At 58.9% G+C, this 19,399-nt stretch overlaps 1 protein-coding gene across 1 annotated transcript in view; it reads right to left on the bottom strand.

Moving 5' to 3' along the window:
* ABTB2 (ankyrin repeat and BTB domain containing 2) overlaps positions 1-19,399 on the bottom strand; it is a 162,533-nt gene that overhangs the window by 9,335 nt on the left and 133,799 nt on the right. The window contains exons 4-9 of the mRNA XM_062196319.1: positions 7,010-7,162; positions 5,605-5,770; positions 3,040-3,129; positions 2,415-2,516; positions 705-801; positions 228-363 (exon numbers count right to left, since the gene is read on the bottom strand). Of these exons, the coding sequence (XP_062052303.1) occupies positions 228-363; positions 705-801; positions 2,415-2,516; positions 3,040-3,129; positions 5,605-5,770; positions 7,010-7,162 (744 nt within the window). The remainder of the gene's footprint in view (positions 1-227; positions 364-704; positions 802-2,414; positions 2,517-3,039; positions 3,130-5,604; positions 5,771-7,009; positions 7,163-19,399) is intronic.

Genomic DNA, 19,399 nt, shown 5'->3' with positions numbered 1-19,399 from the left:
GGCCCTGCTCTGTTCCAGCAAGCCACTGCCCTCAGTGTGTGCGGTCCCAGCCTCTGGCGGTCCCTGGGCTGCGGGAGGACCCACAGCTCCCTGGCTGACTGGTACACAGGCCCTGTCTTTGGAAGGGTCTCCAGGCCCAGCTCTTCTGCCCATCTCAGGCTCCTGAGAGGCTGTTTGGTGCCCCCCCCCCCCCCCATGGAACCATGGGCAGGTGTCCCGGCAGGTACCTGTGGCCGTGGGCGGCTGAGTGGCTGAAGCAGTTCATCTCCTCGTGGAGGGAAGAGGCCATGCCGTTAGCCTCCAGCATGCTGAGCAGGGGGTCCGCGCCACGGCTCAGCAGCAGGCTCACCAGCTCGTAGTTCCCTGGGAGACAAGGGGAGGGCAACCAGGGAAGCTGAACATGACGGTGGGGGCATCTCCATACCCTGAACCCTGGTCTAGGAACCCCCAGGCTTGTCTGTGCTGGGCGGGGTGACATGGCAGAGGAATGCCGGCCGCACTCTGCCCCTGGCACCCCACCTGGGCCTCCCTGCCCTGCTGGTCCTGTCTGGGTGCCAGGCTCAATGCCAAGGCTAATAGGTGCGGTGAGGGGAGGCCTCCCTCCCCCAGTAGGTGCCCAGCCAGCCTGGGGTGTGGGTGGTGGACAGAGCCCATGGCTGTCGGCTGTCGGAGCCCTCTGGCGGGCAGGGCAGCTGTGTACCTACCAGCGGCCGAGGCGAGCTGCAGGGGCGTCTCGGCACAGCTGTCCTCCCCACTGCTCACGGCCGAGCCCTCCACGTGGGCACCAGCATCCAGCAGCAGCTGCCGGGCACAGAGTGGGGTGGGTGCATCGTCAGCACAGCGGGGGCCAAGGGGCCAGGGGACCAGGGGGCCGGGGGCCAGGGGTGGGGTCTGTGGACAGGGCCTGAAGTTCTCTCCAGGCTCACTCCTGATGGGAACCCCCCAACTGCAGGTTACCCGCCCCGGGCTCCACGTTTCTGGACAGTTCCACTCCTGTGGCCCGGGACTGAACCTAAGCTCTGAGAACTCGGGTGGATGAACACAACAGAGAGTGTCACCCCCAGCTGACAGGGAGAGGCCTCAGGTGTCAGCATGGGCCAGGGAAGAGTAAGTGGTCCTGGGCAGGTACTTCCCCCTAAAAGCCCAGGACAGCACGTGGCCTCTCCTTCCAGCAAGGGCAGGCTTGGCCGGGGACAGATGGGCAAGGTGAACAGATACCAAGCAGTGCTGGCTGAGCTGGGCCTGTTTCTGCCCTGGGGCACAGGTGGTGGCTGCGTTACACTCATCGGTGACTTCCGGCTCCGGCTCCCCCTTCCTGTCTGGCTGCTCTGATGGGACTCACCTCCTGGCCTTTCTAAGCCGTGGACAGCAGGTAGCTTGGCAGTCTAAGCAGGGCGTGCCTACCCCTCACGTGGAGATCGTCCCAGTTCAGGCTGACCTCCCAGCTCTGCTGTGGTGTGGGAGCAGGGCTGAGGGCTGGTTGGCTGGCAGCTGGGAACCGGTGGCCCATCTGCCTGTGCCAGTGTGGAGGCCGTGGAGGTGGGGCCTGCCTGGCGGGATGAAACTGGGCATCTGTCCAGACAAGCCCACGGCTCAGCCCTGCAGGCCTCGTCTGGGCTGAGGTCAGAGCTCTGCCTCAGTGCTACAGGGGAGCAGGCGGGTGTGGTGGCCGGTGGACAAGGCCCACTCAGTGAGTCCTTCTTGAGGGCTGGCATGGGGGTGGCAGTGATGAATCCTGGCCATGATCCCTGTCCTTGTCAGCACTAGGACCTCCTAGCTGGGAGGCTGTGGCCTGCAGACCCCAATGGCCTGGGAATTGGGTAGCGTGTGACAGGTACCCTGCTGGCATGGGCAGCCGCTCCACCCTGGCTTCCCCTTCTAGAACCACCACCACACCTTCATGGCAGCTCCCTAGGCCAACGCAGGTGACATGTGGCTTGGCTCGACAGGGGAGCTGTGCCGATCTGTGTTGTCTCTGGGGAAATGGGAAGTCTGAGCCCACTCACAGGGAGGGAGTGGACCTAGGACAGAAGCCCACCATGATATAAAGCTGGTCCCAGGGTGGGGGATACATGAGAGAGCACACAAAGCACAGGGCCAGAAAGATGCCCAGAGGTGAAGAACTGGAGTGGACTGGGCACGTCTCTGAGGCGGCCCAAGAGAGGCAGAGATGCCAGGAGGGCGCAGTGGGTCCCTTGTCCACTTGGACCTCAGCTTTGCTTCCTAAATCCCACACAGATCCTTACCCTAACCCTTTCATTGGAGGCCACTCAGGTGGGTCTCGACCCTGCTGACCAGGTGAGCCCAGCCTTACTGCCCCAGGCAGCTGCTAACTCAGGTGAGGCTGGGGCTGTGCCTGGGGTGCAGCCCACCTGGGAAGCTGAGGACACACGCTGCACCTGGTGGGAGCTCACCTGCACCACGGAGATGTGTCCGTGCAGCACAGCAAACGTCAGCGAGGTCCAGTGCCGGCTGTCGGGGTGGATGGAGGGGTGCCTGGGAGAGTTACTCGGAACCTAGAAGATGCCATAAATGATCAGTGTTTCTTGGGCATGTGACACAGGCATCTGAGCCAAGGAAGTACCCTTCTGGGATGGTGAATACTTTCTATAGTTGATCAATAATGTCTGCCTAGAGCTCCATGTGAACAAGGCTCAACTGTTGATGTCTACCCTGGGCTAGCAATGGCAGACGGGGAGCATTTTATGTCTCAGGGAGAGGCAGAGCTAGAAGTATTTGGGAATGGAAGAGATGGCAGGGGATCCGGCTGGTGAAACAGCAAAGGTTCTATGACACAGAATCATGGCCATCCTCTCCCGCTCACCTCTCCACTCATCTCCCCCTTGGCTCTGTTGGACAGAAAGCCCAAGTGTTCAGAGGCGTGCTCTTTGCTAACAGTGACCTCCATGCACCCTGCACTTCCAGTGCTTGGAGAGACAACCACCAGCTGTCCCAAACGCAGCACCCAGCCCAGCTGCCCAGACTCGGGGGATGATCTGCTGGCTTGGGGCCTGGTGCAGTGCCCTGGCGCTTGCTCACCTGGATGTCCAAGTTTGCCCCAGCATCAATCAGCATCTGTACCATGGCTTCATCCCCGGCTGCACAGGCGTACATCAGAGGCGTCATCCCCTGTGTGAGCAAAGGCAGGGGTAAACTGTCCGCAAAGAGAGCACAGCTGCTCACATCCCACAGGCTCGGCCAGCCCTCGGGCTCGGCCAGCCCACAGCTCGGTCATCGCTCAGGCTCGGCCAGCCCTCAGGCTCGGCCCTCACCCACGCTGCCAGCCTCTCATGGGCCTGCTGGACAGACATGTGAGAAGGGTGGGTGGCTGGCACTGCAGGACACTAGCCAGGGAAAGATGGTTGCAAAGGCCACCATGGGGAGCTGTCAGCTTCATGCAAGTTCCTGTCCCTCCCTGTGCCTCCGTGTCTTTGTCTTGAAACAGCAAACGTCACTGATCTCACAGGGTTGCCTTAATTTAATGTGTTTGAAGTGCTGGGTACACAGGATGGCTATTTTGATGAAGAGGTCGCTGGAGGGGCCGGTGCTGTGGCAGAGCAGGTAACGCTACCACCTGTGATGCTGGCATCCCATTTGGGCCTTGGTCAGAGAGTCCCAGCTGCTCCACCTCTGATCCAGCTCCCTGGCCTGGGAAAGCAGCGGAAGATGGTCCAAGTGCTTGGGCCCCTGCACCCACATGGGAGACCTGGATAAAGCTCCTGGCTTTGGCCTGGCCCAGCCCTGGCTGTTGCAGCCATCTGGGGAGTGAGCCAATGGGTACAAGACCTTTCTCTGTCTCTCTCTCTCTCTTGCTCTGCAATTCTTTCAAATAAATGAATAAAACTTAAAAAAAAAAAAAAAGCTCACTGAATAAAATAACAACGCGCTCACCACAGCAGTGTCCTCTCTGCCATGTATTAACCCATTCCAGGCCCAGGCATGGAAACTATGGCGCTATAGGGGTTTGTGTGCGTTACCCCTTTATCTACCTGTCTGTTCCTTTAAGGAGGTTCCCCCCTATTTATTTCCAGGTGCAGAGAAGACAAGGGGAAATGACTGCCCAGCTCACACAAGAGGTAGTACTTGGACAGGAACTCAGGAGGACATGAACTGTGAAGCCCACGCATGGAGGCTCCCCCAGGAGGGTGCACCAGGCTTGAGCAGTTGGGGGCCTGAGAGCTGAGCCCTGGTCCCTCCCTGGGCTGGGGCGGGGTAGCTCAGGAGGCCACCTCCCTCTCCTAGAGATGAGGAGGGCGGATGCCCCAGCTGTCATGAGTGGACTCCACCCCAGGTCCGTCTGAGGTTGAAGTCCGTGGGCATCCACGCTGAGCTACTGGAGGAAGGCGACCCTCCCGGGAGGAGAGCTTCTGCAAAGCCCCGGAACCTGTGCTGACAGAGGCCTCACGCCCTGCCCGGCCACCTCCCCACCGCCCCCATCTATCAGCAAGCCCCTCCCTTCCCCCATCTCTATCTCCTTTCCCAGGATGCCTTCCCCACTCCTCTCTGCTCCATGCCCGTCCTGCCCTCCGCTCAGGCTCAAGTCAAAGCTGTCCAGCAGGAAGGCCTCCCTGGCCTGGCATCCACCTGGCGCTTTGTCACGCCACACACGGCCCTGTCAGGTTGTCTGAGAAGGTGGCTTAACCCGCCAGCTGTCACCGCGCTTCCCCCAGGCCTCTGTGTGGGCCCGCCAGGTTTGCAAGCGAAAGGCTGTCGAATGAGCAAACGGGAATCCCATGCGGCCAAGAGGCTACATCTTCCAAGCCCAGCTCTGCCCCTGCCTAGTCGGACGACTTTCGGGAAAGCAACCTCAGCTTCCCCATCTGTAAAACGGGGGAACAGCAGTGACGGCATCACAGGGCGGCCGTCCTCAGGATTAAATGAATTAATCCAGGAAGCACTGAGAACCCACACCAAGCGAGATGTCAGCTATTCGCGGCAAAAACAAAAAACAAGTCAAACACCAAAACTCCAGCTAAATTCCATGTAAAATGGCAAATTCCACCCCGTTCGTGCTCCACTTTACTCCTTAGCATTTTCCCTAGCATATAGTCTATTTTGTGTTTGTTTCTTTTTTAATATTTATTTGAAAGGCATTTACAGAGAGAGAGAGAGAGAGAGAGAGAGAGAGAGAGAATAGCGCTTTATCTGGTGGTTCACTCCCCAAACGACCAGAACAGCTGGGTATGGGCCAGGCTGAAGCCAGGAGCTTCTTCCGGGTCCCCCACGTGGGTGCAGGGGCCCAGGCACTTGGGCCATCGTCCACTGCTTTCCCAGGTGCATTAGCAGGGAGCTGGATCAGGAGTGGAGCAGACGGGTGCTTAGCCCGCTACGCCACAATGCTGGCCTGATGTGTTCACGTTTTATATTACCAGTCTGCCCTCTGGAATGTTCACTCCAGGAAGGCAAGGGCTTCTGCGGGCCGGGCACAGAGCGGGCACCTGCCCCGCTCTCCTGCACGTGTTGGTGCTTCTGATCCAGGGCCACCTATCAGCCTGCTCCCTGGGACTCTTTGCCTGGGGCCTGCACCAGCACAGCCAGTCTCGGGGTTAGCACGGTGGGGCTGTGCCTCCACCCCGGCTCTGGTCGCCTAGCCCTGGGAATCACCTGGTCGTCCATAGTGTTCACGCCGTCGGGGCCCAGGGCCTCAATGGCCTGGGTGATCAGATCCGTCCGCCCACAGCCGAGCATGCGGAAGCCCAGATCCTGGCTGAATTTCTCCGTCGCCGCCCGGGCATCCAGCCTCCGGAATGAGCTGAAGCAGCATTCAGGCCTGCAGGAGAGACCAAGGCGGGGCTGAGGGGGGCTGTGTGGGTGGGCCCCTCCTGCGGGGACCCTGCCTATCGGGACAGGTGACACTGGGCCAGGACTGGGCAGTATGATCGGCTCAGCCGTGGATGGCCTGCACCACGCTGTATCGCATACTCCCATGTTTCTAGAAACCTGGAAGGAGGGTGCTCGGCTCTCGGGAGCCGCCCGCTGCCAGGAATCAGTCACAGCGGAAGCATCTGCTGGGGGATTTCCCCGAGGGGGAGGCTCCCGCCTGGGCTTGTGCTCTAGCACTTGGCTCTGTCCCTTACGCACAGAGCAGGCTGCACCTCAGCCCGTGAGACGGTCACTGTGGCCACGTTCTAGCTTTTTGGCTCTGCCTCTTTTCTCGAGGCTTCCTGGGGAGGACCGGAGACAGCAGGGCATGGCCTGGGATCCCACGGGCAACCACTCAACCTAACCAAGGCAAGTCACGGCTCAACCTGTGGCGACACAGGGTAGACAACCCATGTCCGATAGGCAGCTTCGGCCTGGAGCCTTGGTTGGGCCAGAGTGTAGGGAGTTCATCTTCAGAACAGGGTCAGGTGGTTGCCATGGAGACAGAGGAAGCCATAACTGGGATTTGGCCAAAGGGTTAAAAAACAAAAAGGTGCAAGGGTCTTCGAGGCCAAGGACGGCCAGAGGGGACCCTCTCAAGAATAGCATCTGCAGGGGACTCATCCAACCCAGGACCGGCACTTTGGGAAGGAAACCTGGGGCTTAGGCGTGGGAGCCACACAGTCCTGTGCTCCAACCGGGACTTGGCCGAGCTGCCGCCTGCGTGTCTGTGGGGAGGCCGCTGCTCCTCCCTGGCTCTCTGCTTCCTTACCTGCAAAATGGGCACCGTAGCCACGTCCTCGCCCAGGCTGTGGCCAAGACTAAGATCGTGCACAGAAAGAGAGACTCGGCATGGGGTCTGCACCCAGGAAGTGCTCAAGAAGCTGGTGGCCATGGCAGGAAGAGAGGAAGGAGAGGGTGCACTTCTACCCCTGACCCCTCCATGTAGCTCCAAGAGTCAGACCATGTGAGCGCTCCTGCCCAGGACCCCACTGCGATGGCTCCCAGCACTGCTGGACAGATGCAGCAGGTGTCCTTGGAGCGGCGTGCACGCCACGCGGCCCCTGGACTCTGAGCATCCCCCAACCAGCTACCAGGAGGGAGCAGAGAGGGGCTGCGGGGTCCTCCTCCCTCCCCAGTTCCATACTTGAGCTGCCGGGGCTCGCAGTCCAGGCCGGGCAGCAGTAGCCGGGCGGCCTGCCGGATGTCACCGCTGTCCACGGTGAGGCTGCGGCGGTGCTCGGCGTAGGTGATGGCCACGCGCATCCATTCCATCAGCGGCGGCAGCAGCATGAAGGGCCTGCGAGGCAGAGAGAAAGGTCAGGTCGCGAGCAGGGTGAACCTGGAATGGTGGAGGGGCCCCTTGGGGACACAGGTGTGGGGGGGCACTGGCGGCACAGCAGCAGCTGGAGGTGTGGCGGCGGAGAACCCGTCCCTCTGCCCACAGCATCGTGGTCAGGGGCACAAGCAAGTCCTGTCCTGGGCAGCAGTGGGACTGAAGGCCCTCAGCCACTCATGGGGCAGGGCACACAGCATGGGGCACTGGGGTTTCCAGACGGTCCTCCCTGCACAGGCCTGAGACCACCTGGGGGGGTGCACAGCAAAAAGTCGAACAGACCCAGGCTCCAACCCAGCGTCGCCACCTCAGAGGCACACCCTGAGCCACTTCACACGTGACGCATGTGTCCCTAATTCTCAGGGTTGTCATCTGTGTGCACCGACAGTCATTCCTTCTGTGCCGGGGCCTGGGTGGAGGTGAGTCCTACAACGTCCTGTGCCTGGCCACAATTGCCCCCAGCCTGGTGCTCAGGGAGCCCTGGTCCCTGGGGGCCCTGTGGCACAAAGGACCCGTGTGGAGCAGCCAGGATTGGAAGCTGATGTCCAGCAAGGTCTCTGGGTTGCCAACCCTATGAGCCACCAGGGGGCACCATTCACACGGACTGTGACCAGTGCCCAGGGCCTTATACAGCCGCTTGGGACCGCCCTCTCCCCCAGCTGAGCCTTGCCCCTCCTCCCACTTGGCTCTGATTCCACAGCTTTGGGGGAAGGGGGCGGGGGCGGGGCCCCTCGCTCTGGAGGGAAGGTTCCTCTTGTTCTCGGCCATTCTGAGACAGTCTCTGTTGGCAAGAGCCCTGGGGAGAGCCCTTCGCAGTGCAACAGCTCTCACGGTTCTGGAGGGGCCAGCCAGCCCCCACGGCCAAGGGACAAGGCAGCCCCGGAACTGGGCCTCTCCAGGCTGTTTTCTCTGATGACAGCCCAAGAGCCAGCCCCACGGCCCCGCCTCTCAGCCTTGCCACCCTCTGTCCTGCCTTTTAAAGCCAGCCGGAGAGCAGGCACCAGGCCAGGGGCAGGCGGCCAGACACACCCCACTCCCTGGGAGCACTGGGCACTCCGGCTGTCTCCTTGACAGGCAGCAAAGAAGGCCAACCAGGACAGAGACGCTGTGACCCGGCCACAGGCAGTGGCTGGAGACTGCCTCAGCTTGGGCCACCTTCAAAGGGACAAGTCCCACACCTCGAGGGCCAAGGCCGCTTTGATTTCAAACAGAAGCAGGACCCCAAATAGCTGTGGCCTCGGAGGTGGTGGTTCTCGTGGAAGGTGACTCTGGTGGTCTGGCTGAGTCACTGGGTTGCAGTCACCTAGCTGGATCACTGAGCATCCCAATGGCTCTGAGGAGGGGTGGCGGGGGTGGGGGGCACAGGCCTCACCAGCCCGGGGCCTCGGGGATGCCTCGAATCCCACCCCAACGCAGCCCCAACCTGGCACCAGGACGCTCCAGGCTGCAAACGCACCCTGCCTGCTCCCATCTGCTCACAAGAGCGACAAGCTCTCCCCACTGCCTGCCGAGATCCTATTCACCCATCAAGGCTCAAAACCAGTGCCACCTCCTCCCAGAAGCCTTCCAGACTCCCTCTTTCCAAAACAAACAAAAAGAACACCACCTCTGTATTCTTCAAAACCAGGCCCGGCCCAGGGCCTGACGCAGTAAGTCCTCGATAAGCATTTGCTGAACGACTAAATGTACCCACAGGCACTCGGAACCTTCAGTGGGGCCGTGTCGTATCTCTGCCCAGAAAAGAACGTGGGATTTCCGAGGGTATGGGGCTGACTCACCAACGGGGGACGCCCAGGCTTTCTGGGGGAAGTTGGGTAGCCTGGGAAGGAACAAGAACTCATTCATGAATTCGGGCTGTGTGTCAGGTCTCCCTCGATTACGAGTGGCAGTTTGAATTCCCCCCAATCTTTCTCAGTTTTCCAGTTCTTACATGAACTGGGAAGGCAGGCCCTGAGAACCGCTGCATGCCCGCCCTCTGATCCACACAGGAGGCTCTATTTAAACCTTCAGCTTTGGAAATTGAGGTATGAATAGACAGGGGATCAGGAGTTTGCTGGCCATTCTTCCCCGCTGTGGCCAAAAGCCGAGACGGAGTGCCAAGAGTGGCTGCTAACCTCTAAGTAGGCGTCTCCTTCCCCACCATGCACCAGAGAAGTCTGGGAAATCAGGAAGTCTAATCAGATGGCATCTTCATTCTCCCGCCTCACACTTCTGACAGCTCAGCACAGGAGAAAATGCGAGCCCGCTAACCCGGGCCTCTGTGGGGCACCAGCTCATTCCACCTTCACGCCACCATCCTAGCTGGTAATGTGAAAGGCAAAAAACTACATTTCCCAGAATCCTCTGCAGCTGGGGTTCTGGACACAAATTCAACTCCACCATTAAGAACTATGACGCAGAGGTCACCTGGGTATTCTGTTTGTTATTATAGCAAACCAGGTCCTGACGCTATGAGGTCTTTCTCCCCCTCCCCCAGGAGAACATTCCCATGTCCAATTCTCCCCCTTGCTGGGGGGCTTCAGAGGCAGGAGTGGTGGTGGTGAAAGCAACAGCAAAGACTTCCCAATTCCAGCTTCAACCCTGAATCGCAGCCCCAGGGGTATCTGCTCCAGCCCACAGCTCCGGGGCAGCTGGGCGAGTCCTGGCTTGTTCTTGGGGTCACCCCTGGAGCCTCAGCCTAGCAGTTCCTCTAGTTTTTCTGTTAGTGCCCAGTTCCCTGCATTGAATCCCTTCCTGCTTGGAATACCTTCAGTGGCTTCTGATCGCTGAATTGAACAGATTACCGCTCTCAACACAGAGAAACCCAGCTCCTCTGACCCTTGGGTGTGACTGTGGCCGCACACAAGGCTGGGCCTGTCCCCAGAGGGGCCGCTTCAGGCCTTTCCCCTTGGCCCAGCCCCCTCCCTGGCCTGGGGTCTGGGGGAAGCTGACTGATAAGCAGTTCCCAGGGCCTCTCTGTAACGTCCCCTGCACGCACAGCCTGCGAGGTCCAGGCTCCGCTTCCTTTCTGGCAATTTCCTCCAGTCCATTGGGCATGCCGAGGAGAGCGGGCTGCCCTGCTGGGCGTTCTGGAAAATCCCTATAAAAACTCCCACCCGCAGGGGCCGTGGCTGTAACCCCAGGGTCACAGGGCCTCGAGGGGCAAGGTATGTGCTATTCCTGGGAGCCTGCGGCTCTGTTCCCTCCCAAGGAAGAAGGCCAGTCCTGCTTCCCGCCTTTCCTTCCACTCACAGCTATGCCACGGTGCAGACGTCTGCAGGCCGGATCCAGGCGGGCCGGGTCCAGGTGGAGGGAACCCTCCGCTTGCTGAATTTCCCTCTGGCTGGGTCTCATAGCTCAGTACGGTTCTCAAAAAAATTTTTTGTACACTTAAAAATGATCTCGGACCTCAGCGAGCTTCGGCCTGTGTGCTTTCTCTATGCCCGCGGTGGAAACTGAGCAAATGTCAGAACACATGAATATGCTCACTCACAACCCATGCGCTGTCACGGTGAGGACATGAGCATGTCACGTGGCCCCTGGGAAACTCCCTTGGACACTTGCAAGAAAATGAGAGTGCACAGGCAAACAATGTCTTATTAGGAAAACGGCTTTGATCCTGTGGGCTCCCGGAGCGGGTCTCTGGGACCCCAGGTGTCCCTGGAGCACCACTTTGAGGACCACTGCCTTGGTCCTTAGCAGATGCCCTGGGAGCAACACTGCTCAGGGGCTGGCGGGCAGCTGTGGGCGAGGGGCTGGGAACGCGCCCTGGCGGTGAAGAGCGGCGATCGGTTTGCATGCATGCTCCTGGACCCCCGTCCCTTGCAGCATCCTCCCTGGGAGAAAGGTCTGGTTTCTTCCGTACAGCTGAACGAGCTCTGTAGCCCTCTTGGGGGCTGTTTGCCTACTATGGAAGAGGTTAAATGGTGTGATTCTCTCCTGTCCCAGCCTCAGCTGTTCCATCAGCAAAATGGGTATCAAGGACAGTACCACCGCCTTCCAAGACAGCTGGAGCATGTACACAAAGTGCTTTACATTCCCCACAAACATAAACGATTATTCCTAGTTTAGTAGCTGTTGAGAGAGAAAACACTAACAGCAGAAAAGGCTGCAGGAATCCGGCCCCATGAGATGCCTCAGCTGCAGCCTTGGTCAAGTCCAGCCGGCTCCCAGCCTCCCCTCCCCCCGCCCCCGGCAGCGAGTATAAACATGCAAGGCTTGCACCGGCCTGCCAGCGACTGCCCACCACCCACTGCAGCCCAGCTCATAAAACAGAGCAAACAAACGCCACCACTATGTGGAGTGCGAGCTGGAAACTTTCCTGGCAGCGCAGGCTCTTGGCCTTGGCACTGAAGAGGCTTGCACAGGGGAGCACAGAGACCCAGGGGCCGTAGGTCTTGAATGCGAGTGCCAGTGAGGGTGTGGGTGCGCAGAGTTGCTGTCAGGGGTGGGGTGGGGGTGGGAACTGGCCACTCGAGCACGTCCCACCCCACCCCCATTGATGTCTGTGCCTGACCTGAATAACAGTGCATGCATGGGCAAACAGATCAAAGGGTCATCAACTTTCTGGGAGCACGCGTCCCAGACATGAGCGACTCTTATCAAGGAGGGAGGGGCCGTGGAATCCACCGGTGAAACCTGGCTTCTACACGAAGAGCTTGGCAAATCTGACCCACTCCTTGTGTGGCCGGAGGAGGGGCTGCGAGACGGGGATGGGCCGCACTCAGGGTGGCGCAGCCGCTGGGCAGAGATAGGGATGCCAGACCCAGCGGCTGTCATTCCGTTTCTTTTCCCTGCTCCCTTTCATTGCCTAGGTGGCCCTGATGGTGTCGGGCCAAGGGTCTCATACGGCCCCTCCACAGGACCAGGCTTGCAAAAGCCATTTTTCCCTCCTTTAAAAAATGAAGGCGAATACGCTTCTTAAGGCCATGGTTTTAAGAGGTCCCTTCAGTCTGGGGCGGGGGTGGAGGGAGGTGAGGAAGAAAAAACCAAAACAAAACACACAAAGCCTGCCCCACTCAGCAAGCCTATGATTTATTGGGATTACAGCCCCGTAAGCAGCAGCGTCTCAACAACATGGAACAGGAAACGCCTCCAATTTCCAGCTCAAAGCAGGCTCTGTTCTTCCTCGAGGCAGGCAGGGGCCTGGAGCGAGACTCAAGGTTGGCAAGTGGGGCCTGGGTTCCCGGGCGTGCGAGACAGCCGCACGCCTCTGTCCCCAGCTGGGCGAGCCCCTGTGCACCCACACAGAGGGAACTGGGTGCAGGCCTGGGCCCCAGGGCTGGAAGGGGGTGCAGGAAGTGCGCGCAGCCCCAGGCTCGCTCTGCAGTGCGATTTCCCCAGCACGCTCTAAGCCCCACCTACCTCTTGGAGTCCAGGGAATGGTGGGACAGAGATCAGCAAGGGCTGGCCGTGACTCTGCCCACCTTGAACCCCAAATCCTTCCCCTCCCTGTGCTCCACCTTCTACTGGAACCAGAGCCAAGCCTTGGGGTTGAGTGGGGTGATTTCTCCTGAATTCACCCTGCTCAGACACACACGGCTCCTACACGCCCCCGGTCTAGGCCGGGGCCAGGGGTGGCAAGTGACATGGTCGGGAATCTGCAGAGACGCCAAGCTGTTCCACAAACAGACCTCTCTGGAAGGTCAAGGTTGGCTGTGCAGCGCCGGCAGCTCAGGCCCTTGCCAGGTTTCCCTGAGATTTCTGCAGAGCCACCGTGGCCCCGAAACCAAGCCAAAACATCCACGTAGAATAAAACCAACATTGTGCCCCTGAAGGCGGCTTCCAGTGCCGGCACAAAGGAAGCAATTCTAGTCCGGCTCACATCTTGGACTAATTATTTTTTCTAGAATTTCTTGGTAAACCAGGATGGTTTGGCTCGGCTTGGAGTCGCAGTCGGGCACATTTCTCTCTTCAGACCCCTGGGCCTCTCTCACCCTCTCTGAGCCAGGCTGCGGCAGAACGTGGAGCTGACCTGGGCCCAGTCACCACCGGGGCTCAGGAGATCCTGCTGGAGGCCACGCTTTGGACTTTCTGCAGGGCAAATGCACTGGGCTCGTTACATTCCTGGGCCCCAGACGAGAGGCGCTAGACACAGCTTGCCTGGATACACAAGAACAGCAGCGCGCTGTGATTCGCTGTGAGTTCTTCCCCGCCTCTCCCCAGTGCCAGGCTCAGTGGAGCCGGGACTGCTCATAGGAACACGGATGGAGCAGGTGCTAAGCACCCGCGACTGTCTTGAGTCCCTTCAGCCTGCGTCTCACTGAACCCTCATGCGGGGTGAGAACCACTTACCAGGAATGCTGGGAAAGGAGGGGTTCAGTTGTTCTGAACTTGATTGAAATTTGCATGGACTTTGCAGGTGCAGTGTCCCTAAGCTGAAATCCAAGAGGCTCTACGATCCTGAACTTCCTCTTCCTTTTTATCGGAATGCAGCTTACAGTTGGGCGCCATGTCAGTGGAGGGTGCTCTAAATGTTGCAGATGTCACAGCATTTGGCACTTCTTTTGGATTAGGGATGCTCCACTTCTCCCTGCTTAGAAAGCTGGATCTGCCATCCCTCCCATCTACCCATGGGGAAGCAGGAAGTCGCTTGTCCACACCCTGCGCCTGCGCATCGTAAGCGGCTGAGCTGGCAGGTGAACGGAGTCCAAGCCCCCAGACAGTGCAGCCCCCTGTGGCTCAGCTTAGTCCCTGGCCCGCGTCCTGCACCTTGGGGGTGAGAAGGTGAGTAGGCTCAGCGACCATCTGCTTCCCAAACCAGATCTCTTATGGGAGGGCACAGAAGTGCTGTTCCCCATGGTGTCAGGACAACCAGGCTGAGCCAGGTCTGTGTCAGGCGAAGCACAACATATGGTCACCGCAGTGCTGGGGCACTGGGGCCAAGGGTCCCTCTGCCTGGCTCATGCTGTCCACTCTGGGCAGCGGAGAGTGTTCCTGGTCCAGCCACCCTCCAAGCCAGTACTGCATCCTGGTGCCCACGCAGCCTGGACCAGCTTGGAATTAGTGTGTGTGTTAGTCTGTGTGTGTGTGTGTGTGTGTAGTCTGCTGTCTCCCCAGACCACCACTTCTCAGAAGGCACAGCGCACTGCGGTCTCCAACATTCCCCCCTCCCTGAGCACAGGGGCCCCTACAGGGCCTCAGCTGTTCCCTTCACACACGCATGGCCCCTTCCTCACGCCCAGAGCCGAGGCCCTGTGGCCGCCAGCATGGTTTTAACAATTCCACATGAGAATTTTCCAACTGGGAACAGCTCCGTGGGGATAGCACGGCTGAGTGAGAAAGAGAAAGGTGGGTATGGTCCCACGCCGAGGGGGAGGGCGTGCAGCACAGTCACCGGTCCTTGGTACCTAGCCTGACCCCAGGGCAGTTGATAAGATGGTCTGGATTCCAGTGGAAACTGCTCCCAGGCCTCCACCCCTGCACCCTTACCCACACAGTGGGGCGGGCCCTGGCCTTGTGAAGCCCAGTGTACCTGCCCCGTTTCCCAGGCCACGGCACCCCAGTGTGTGGCTACCCAGAGGGCAGGTGGCCGGTCCAGCAGGCTTACCTCCCACACACCGAGAGCACCATGAAGTTGCCTCCCTCCACTGTATGGGTGTGGCTCCCCGGCCCGCTGGTTGCACGTCACCCAGCTCTGCTGCTGTGTGGCAGACACGCACCGTCCTAGTGTTCGGTGCCTCTGGTTAGGACCAGAGACCACACGCTCGTTCACCACATGGTGGCCAGCCGGTGAGGCCTCCAATCTGCTCAGACACACTTCCCTCCCAGGGTACCTGCCACCACCCAGCGGCCTCTGCCAATGAGGCAGGCTTGGATGGACCCCATTTCTCCCATCGACACCTGCCGGGCTGCAGGGCAGGGACGGGGCTGGGCTCTCGGGACTGTCCATCCTGTTGGGAGTTAGCTGAGCAGAATCACACAACCCCTGCTCTCCCTAGTCCCTGTTAATGTGAGGCAGAAAGGTGACTATTCAGGCTGTCGGGTGAAGTTTCTAGAAGTTTCTAGGAGGCGACACAGGAAGGCAGCTCTTGAGACCTGACAGAGATTTAAACATACGAGGCTACTTCAAAAAGTTTCTGAAAGGGAGTAATTAAGCTTGTTCTGGTGCAAAACAAAGGATTTGAGATCCATGCATAGATTTTTCATAATGCACACTTTTCACTTATCTGCATGGATTTCAAAATCATTTCAAGTACTCTCTCCAGACTTTCTGAAGCTCCTTTGTGTAAGGGGGAAATTCCTAAAAACTGGCAACTGGTGACACTGGGCCACAGGGCCGGCCAGAAGAGGAGCAGGAGACAGTGGACCAGGCTCCCGGAACAGGACCAGAACCTGCGCTCCACACTCGCAATCACAGCCACAGCTCAGGGAGGGCTGGCGGGGGGCTCACGTCGCTGGGGGGTGCTGAGGGCCTGCTGTGTGCCAGGTATGCACGAGGCCATCTGCATCTCTCACCTCTGACCCTGCCGGCCACCCTGGCAGGTGCATACTCCTCGTGTACGTTTTATAGACACGTGGCCCGGGCTGCACGGCTGGCCACTGCTGACCTGTCTGGTTCTAAAAACAAACCAGCTAACAAATCAGTGGACATGCTGGGGGCCACACAGCAAGTGCTCTGAGCCCCTGGTGTGCCCGCTTCACCCCTCTGCCCAGACTCCAGCTTTTGCACTCACAGCTTCATCAGGCCGGAAAGCCGGTCGGGGAACAGGAGGCCCCAGAGCCTCAAGGGGTGCACCCCAGGCTTAGGAAATCTGACGAGGCTTCTTCCTCCCAAACCGCACACAGGCAAGCTGCTCAGGTGCTGCTCCGGGGGCCGAGTGGGAGGGGAGGAATGGGAGGGGCCGCTGGGCAGGCGAGTAAGAGCAGGCAGGAGGGCGGCTGGGCCCGGCTGCGGGGACGGCCTGAGCTGCCAGCCTCGGGACCTGGCAAGTTTCCAGCTCAGCCTGGGAAGCACTGTGGTCAGAGCACAATCGACGGATTCCCCCTGGAGTTGGGATTTCCCTGCACGGGGGCCCTGGCAGCAGACAAAGCCCATTGTCAAAACCCTCCAGGCCACAGAGCTGGCAGCCGGCAGCCGGGCAGCTTCCCTGGGTCTGCAGCGGTGCGACAATGGGACAGGAAGTCAGGCCAACAGCAGCCCCTGGGGCGCCGGGTCCTCTTTGCCTCCATCCCCTTATCCGGCACTGCAGCTTCCTTTGTGTGCCCCCATCCCCGGCTTGTTCCTGCTTGGAGGCTGGGCAGATGCCACCCTCAGCCTGGCAAACGCGGGTCAGCGAGGGGAGAGGCCCCCCGGGCAGAGGAGGTGCTGACCGAGAGCTGCCCGAGCCCTGCCCTCTCTCTCCCAGGGAGGGAAGGGATTGCCTGGGCGGACACTGCGAACTCGTGATGCGGTCATCTCGGGCCTCTCTGCCTAGGCTTAGGGCTGCCGCTTCCTCGCCTCAGGTACACCTTAGACCCTCTCCTGCCCTTAGTCTGCTCATCTGTAAACGGGAGGCCACAGCTCCCTCCAAGAGCCACCGTGGGCGCCCGTTAGCTGTGGTCTGAAGGTGCTTTGTCTCCACGCCTCTAACTGGTGTGAAATGAATCGCAGCCCACCACGGGCAGACACTGCCAGACCCAGCAGCCAGGGACACGGAGTGCCACCAACTGTGGACAGTGACTGACAGCCTGCCTGGGCGGGTGAGATCCAGGGAGCAGAGTTCATTGAACTCCTTGAGTTATGAGTGGCAATGCCTCTGTCCAACATAATGCCTGTGCCAAGTCTTTTGTGACATCTGGTCTACCTCATCCTTTCCGGCACCTGCTCCCTGGGCTACCGTCTGGGGCTGTGAAGACAGAATTAAGGGTGGTAACTGAAGGAATTGAGAGGGGGAGAGAACACGCATTTTGGGTGTGTGCAATTTTTAAATGCATTGATGTTTTTGGGTTATCCACGCATTAAAGCTGACTTGGTCACTGTGGTCTCTCTATAGGTTTTGGATGGCAGTAATTCTATCAACTAAGGGCAGCCACCCTATAGGGAGCGCTTGTCCTGTGCCAAGTCCTTTACAGGCACACGGGGCCCCACACAGCCTTGGCAAATGGGCCAAGCCCCTTTCCATCACAAACTGGGCAGACTGAGGCTTGGGCAATGAACTAACTGGACCAGTGTCAACCAGCTAAGACACGGCAGAGGCGGGACCCCAGATTTATGGCCTTTCCGATCCCAAAGAGCCCAGCCCTTGGTCCCTACTGCCTCATTCATGAACTGAGCAAAAGACAGGACTGTCTACAACGTGCCAGGCTCTGTCTATTCAGGGCTCTGGGGGCACAGCAGGAGTGAGGCAGAGCCGTGAGGGAGGGGCACACGAGTCAGGAAACAGACACAAGAGCCAGGGAACCTCATGGAGAGAGAACAAGGGGAGAGTGAGGGTTGGGGTGAGTGGGGTGGGCAGGACAGCCCCCGGTGAGCACAGCAGAGCCCCCCCCGAGCCATTTCGGAGGTTCTTGGACTTCTCAGCCTGAGGAATAATGGGAGTGAGCCCTTCATTCCCTCAATGGCTGTCCTGACTTCATTTACTTCCATTTTGGGTACACAGATGGAAATTTAATGCACAAAAAGGGGGAGAGGGAGAGAGAAAAGAGCTTAACATTGCAAATCTTCTTGAATGGTATTTAAGGGAATCACAAGTCAGTCGAATAAAGCCACCACTGTCATCATCCCTATTATTCGATAAGGAAACATTTTCGCAAGCCGAGCAAAAGAGAATCGAGCCTGCCCCTGCGGTGGGCGGGCGTTTCGTGTTGGGTGGCGCGTGCTCATCTGAGGACAAGGCGACAGGGGTGCCTCTGCAGCCTGGGGTCCCTCCTGCACTTCCGGGATATTTCCCCAGAGCTGGGGGGAGCCACCAAGCAGGCAGGCCCTGCCAGGGTCCCCAGTGCATGTAGGACAGGGCTGAGGTCCACGGAGATGAGGAGACCCACTCATACCACAGAGTCAGAGGAGGAGGGGCTGGCCTTGACCCTCACGCCATCCTCGGGGAACCCCTGCCCCAAGCCTGACCCCGCAACCCTTGCCTAGTGGATCAGGCATGACTTGAAGAGCATTGAGTGTCTGTGTTTTCAAAGTGTAGATCCAGAAGTCTTGCCCATACCACCCACATGGCCCAACCTGGCATGGCTGCCCTTCAAGGGCCGGGGTAAATCCTTGTGGGCTCAGCACCATGTCCCAGCTACTCCAGGCTTCCCAAAGAGCCTCCCGAGTGTGAGGACGACGGTGATGAAGACAGTGCTGTGTGCAGACGCTACTGTCAGTGCCTTATGGAGGCAAGAGCAAGCCCCACAGCACCCCACGAGGTCAGCAGGGGGCAGGCTCCATGACACCCCGAAGCCACCCAGCTTGCACGTGGCAGGGTTGGGAAAGCAGCAGCAGATGACCTGAGTGCTTGGGTCCTGGAGGCCTAGATGGAGTTCTACTAGGCTCCTGGCCCAGTCCTAGCTGTTGGGGACTGAACCAGCAGATGGAAGATCTTCTGTCTCTCTAACTGCCTTTCAAATAAATAAATCTTTAAAAAAACCCCAAAAAACCAAAAAAAAAAAACAAAAAAAAAACCCCATATCTTATTATTTCGCCATGCCCTGCTTGCTCCGCTCCCTCTCCTGGCCCTCTTGGGGACCTTGCTTCCTCTTGCCGCATGGGCCCTGCTCCGTTGGCCTAACACACAGGACCCTGCTAATAAGAGCTCCTGCTCAGCACTTACTGCGAGCCAGGTGCCGTTCTACAAGTGTGCCAACTCCTTCAGTCAGTGCTAAATGCTGCTCAGCCTCGGGGGTAAGCAGCTGGTGGAAATGCAATCATGAGGGGCCAGTGCTGCGGCGTAGCTGGCTGGCATGGGCGCCGGTTCAAGACCCAGCTGCTCCACTTCCAATCCAGCCCTCTGCTATGGCCTGAGAGGGCAGTGGATGATGGCCCAAATGCCTAGGCCCCTTGCACCCACATGGGAGACCCAGAAGAAGCTCCTGGCTCCTGGTTTTGGATCGACGCAGCTCCAGCTGTTGCGGCCAATTGGGGAGTGAATCAGCGGATGGAAGACCTCTCTCTGCCTCTCCTCTCTCTGTGTAACGCTTTCAAATAAATAAATAAATCTTAATAAAAATAGGTAACAGGAACTTAGTAAAAAAAAATAAATGAATGTAAGCACACTTCATGTGTTTAAAAAAAGAAAAAGAAATACAATCATC

The sequence above is a fragment of the Lepus europaeus genome, chromosome 7, assembly GCF_033115175.1.
Source record: "Lepus europaeus isolate LE1 chromosome 7, mLepTim1.pri, whole genome shotgun sequence".
Classification (NCBI taxonomy): domain Eukaryota; kingdom Metazoa; phylum Chordata; class Mammalia; order Lagomorpha; family Leporidae; genus Lepus; species Lepus europaeus.
This window is presented reverse-complemented; position numbering and strand designations above follow the sequence as displayed.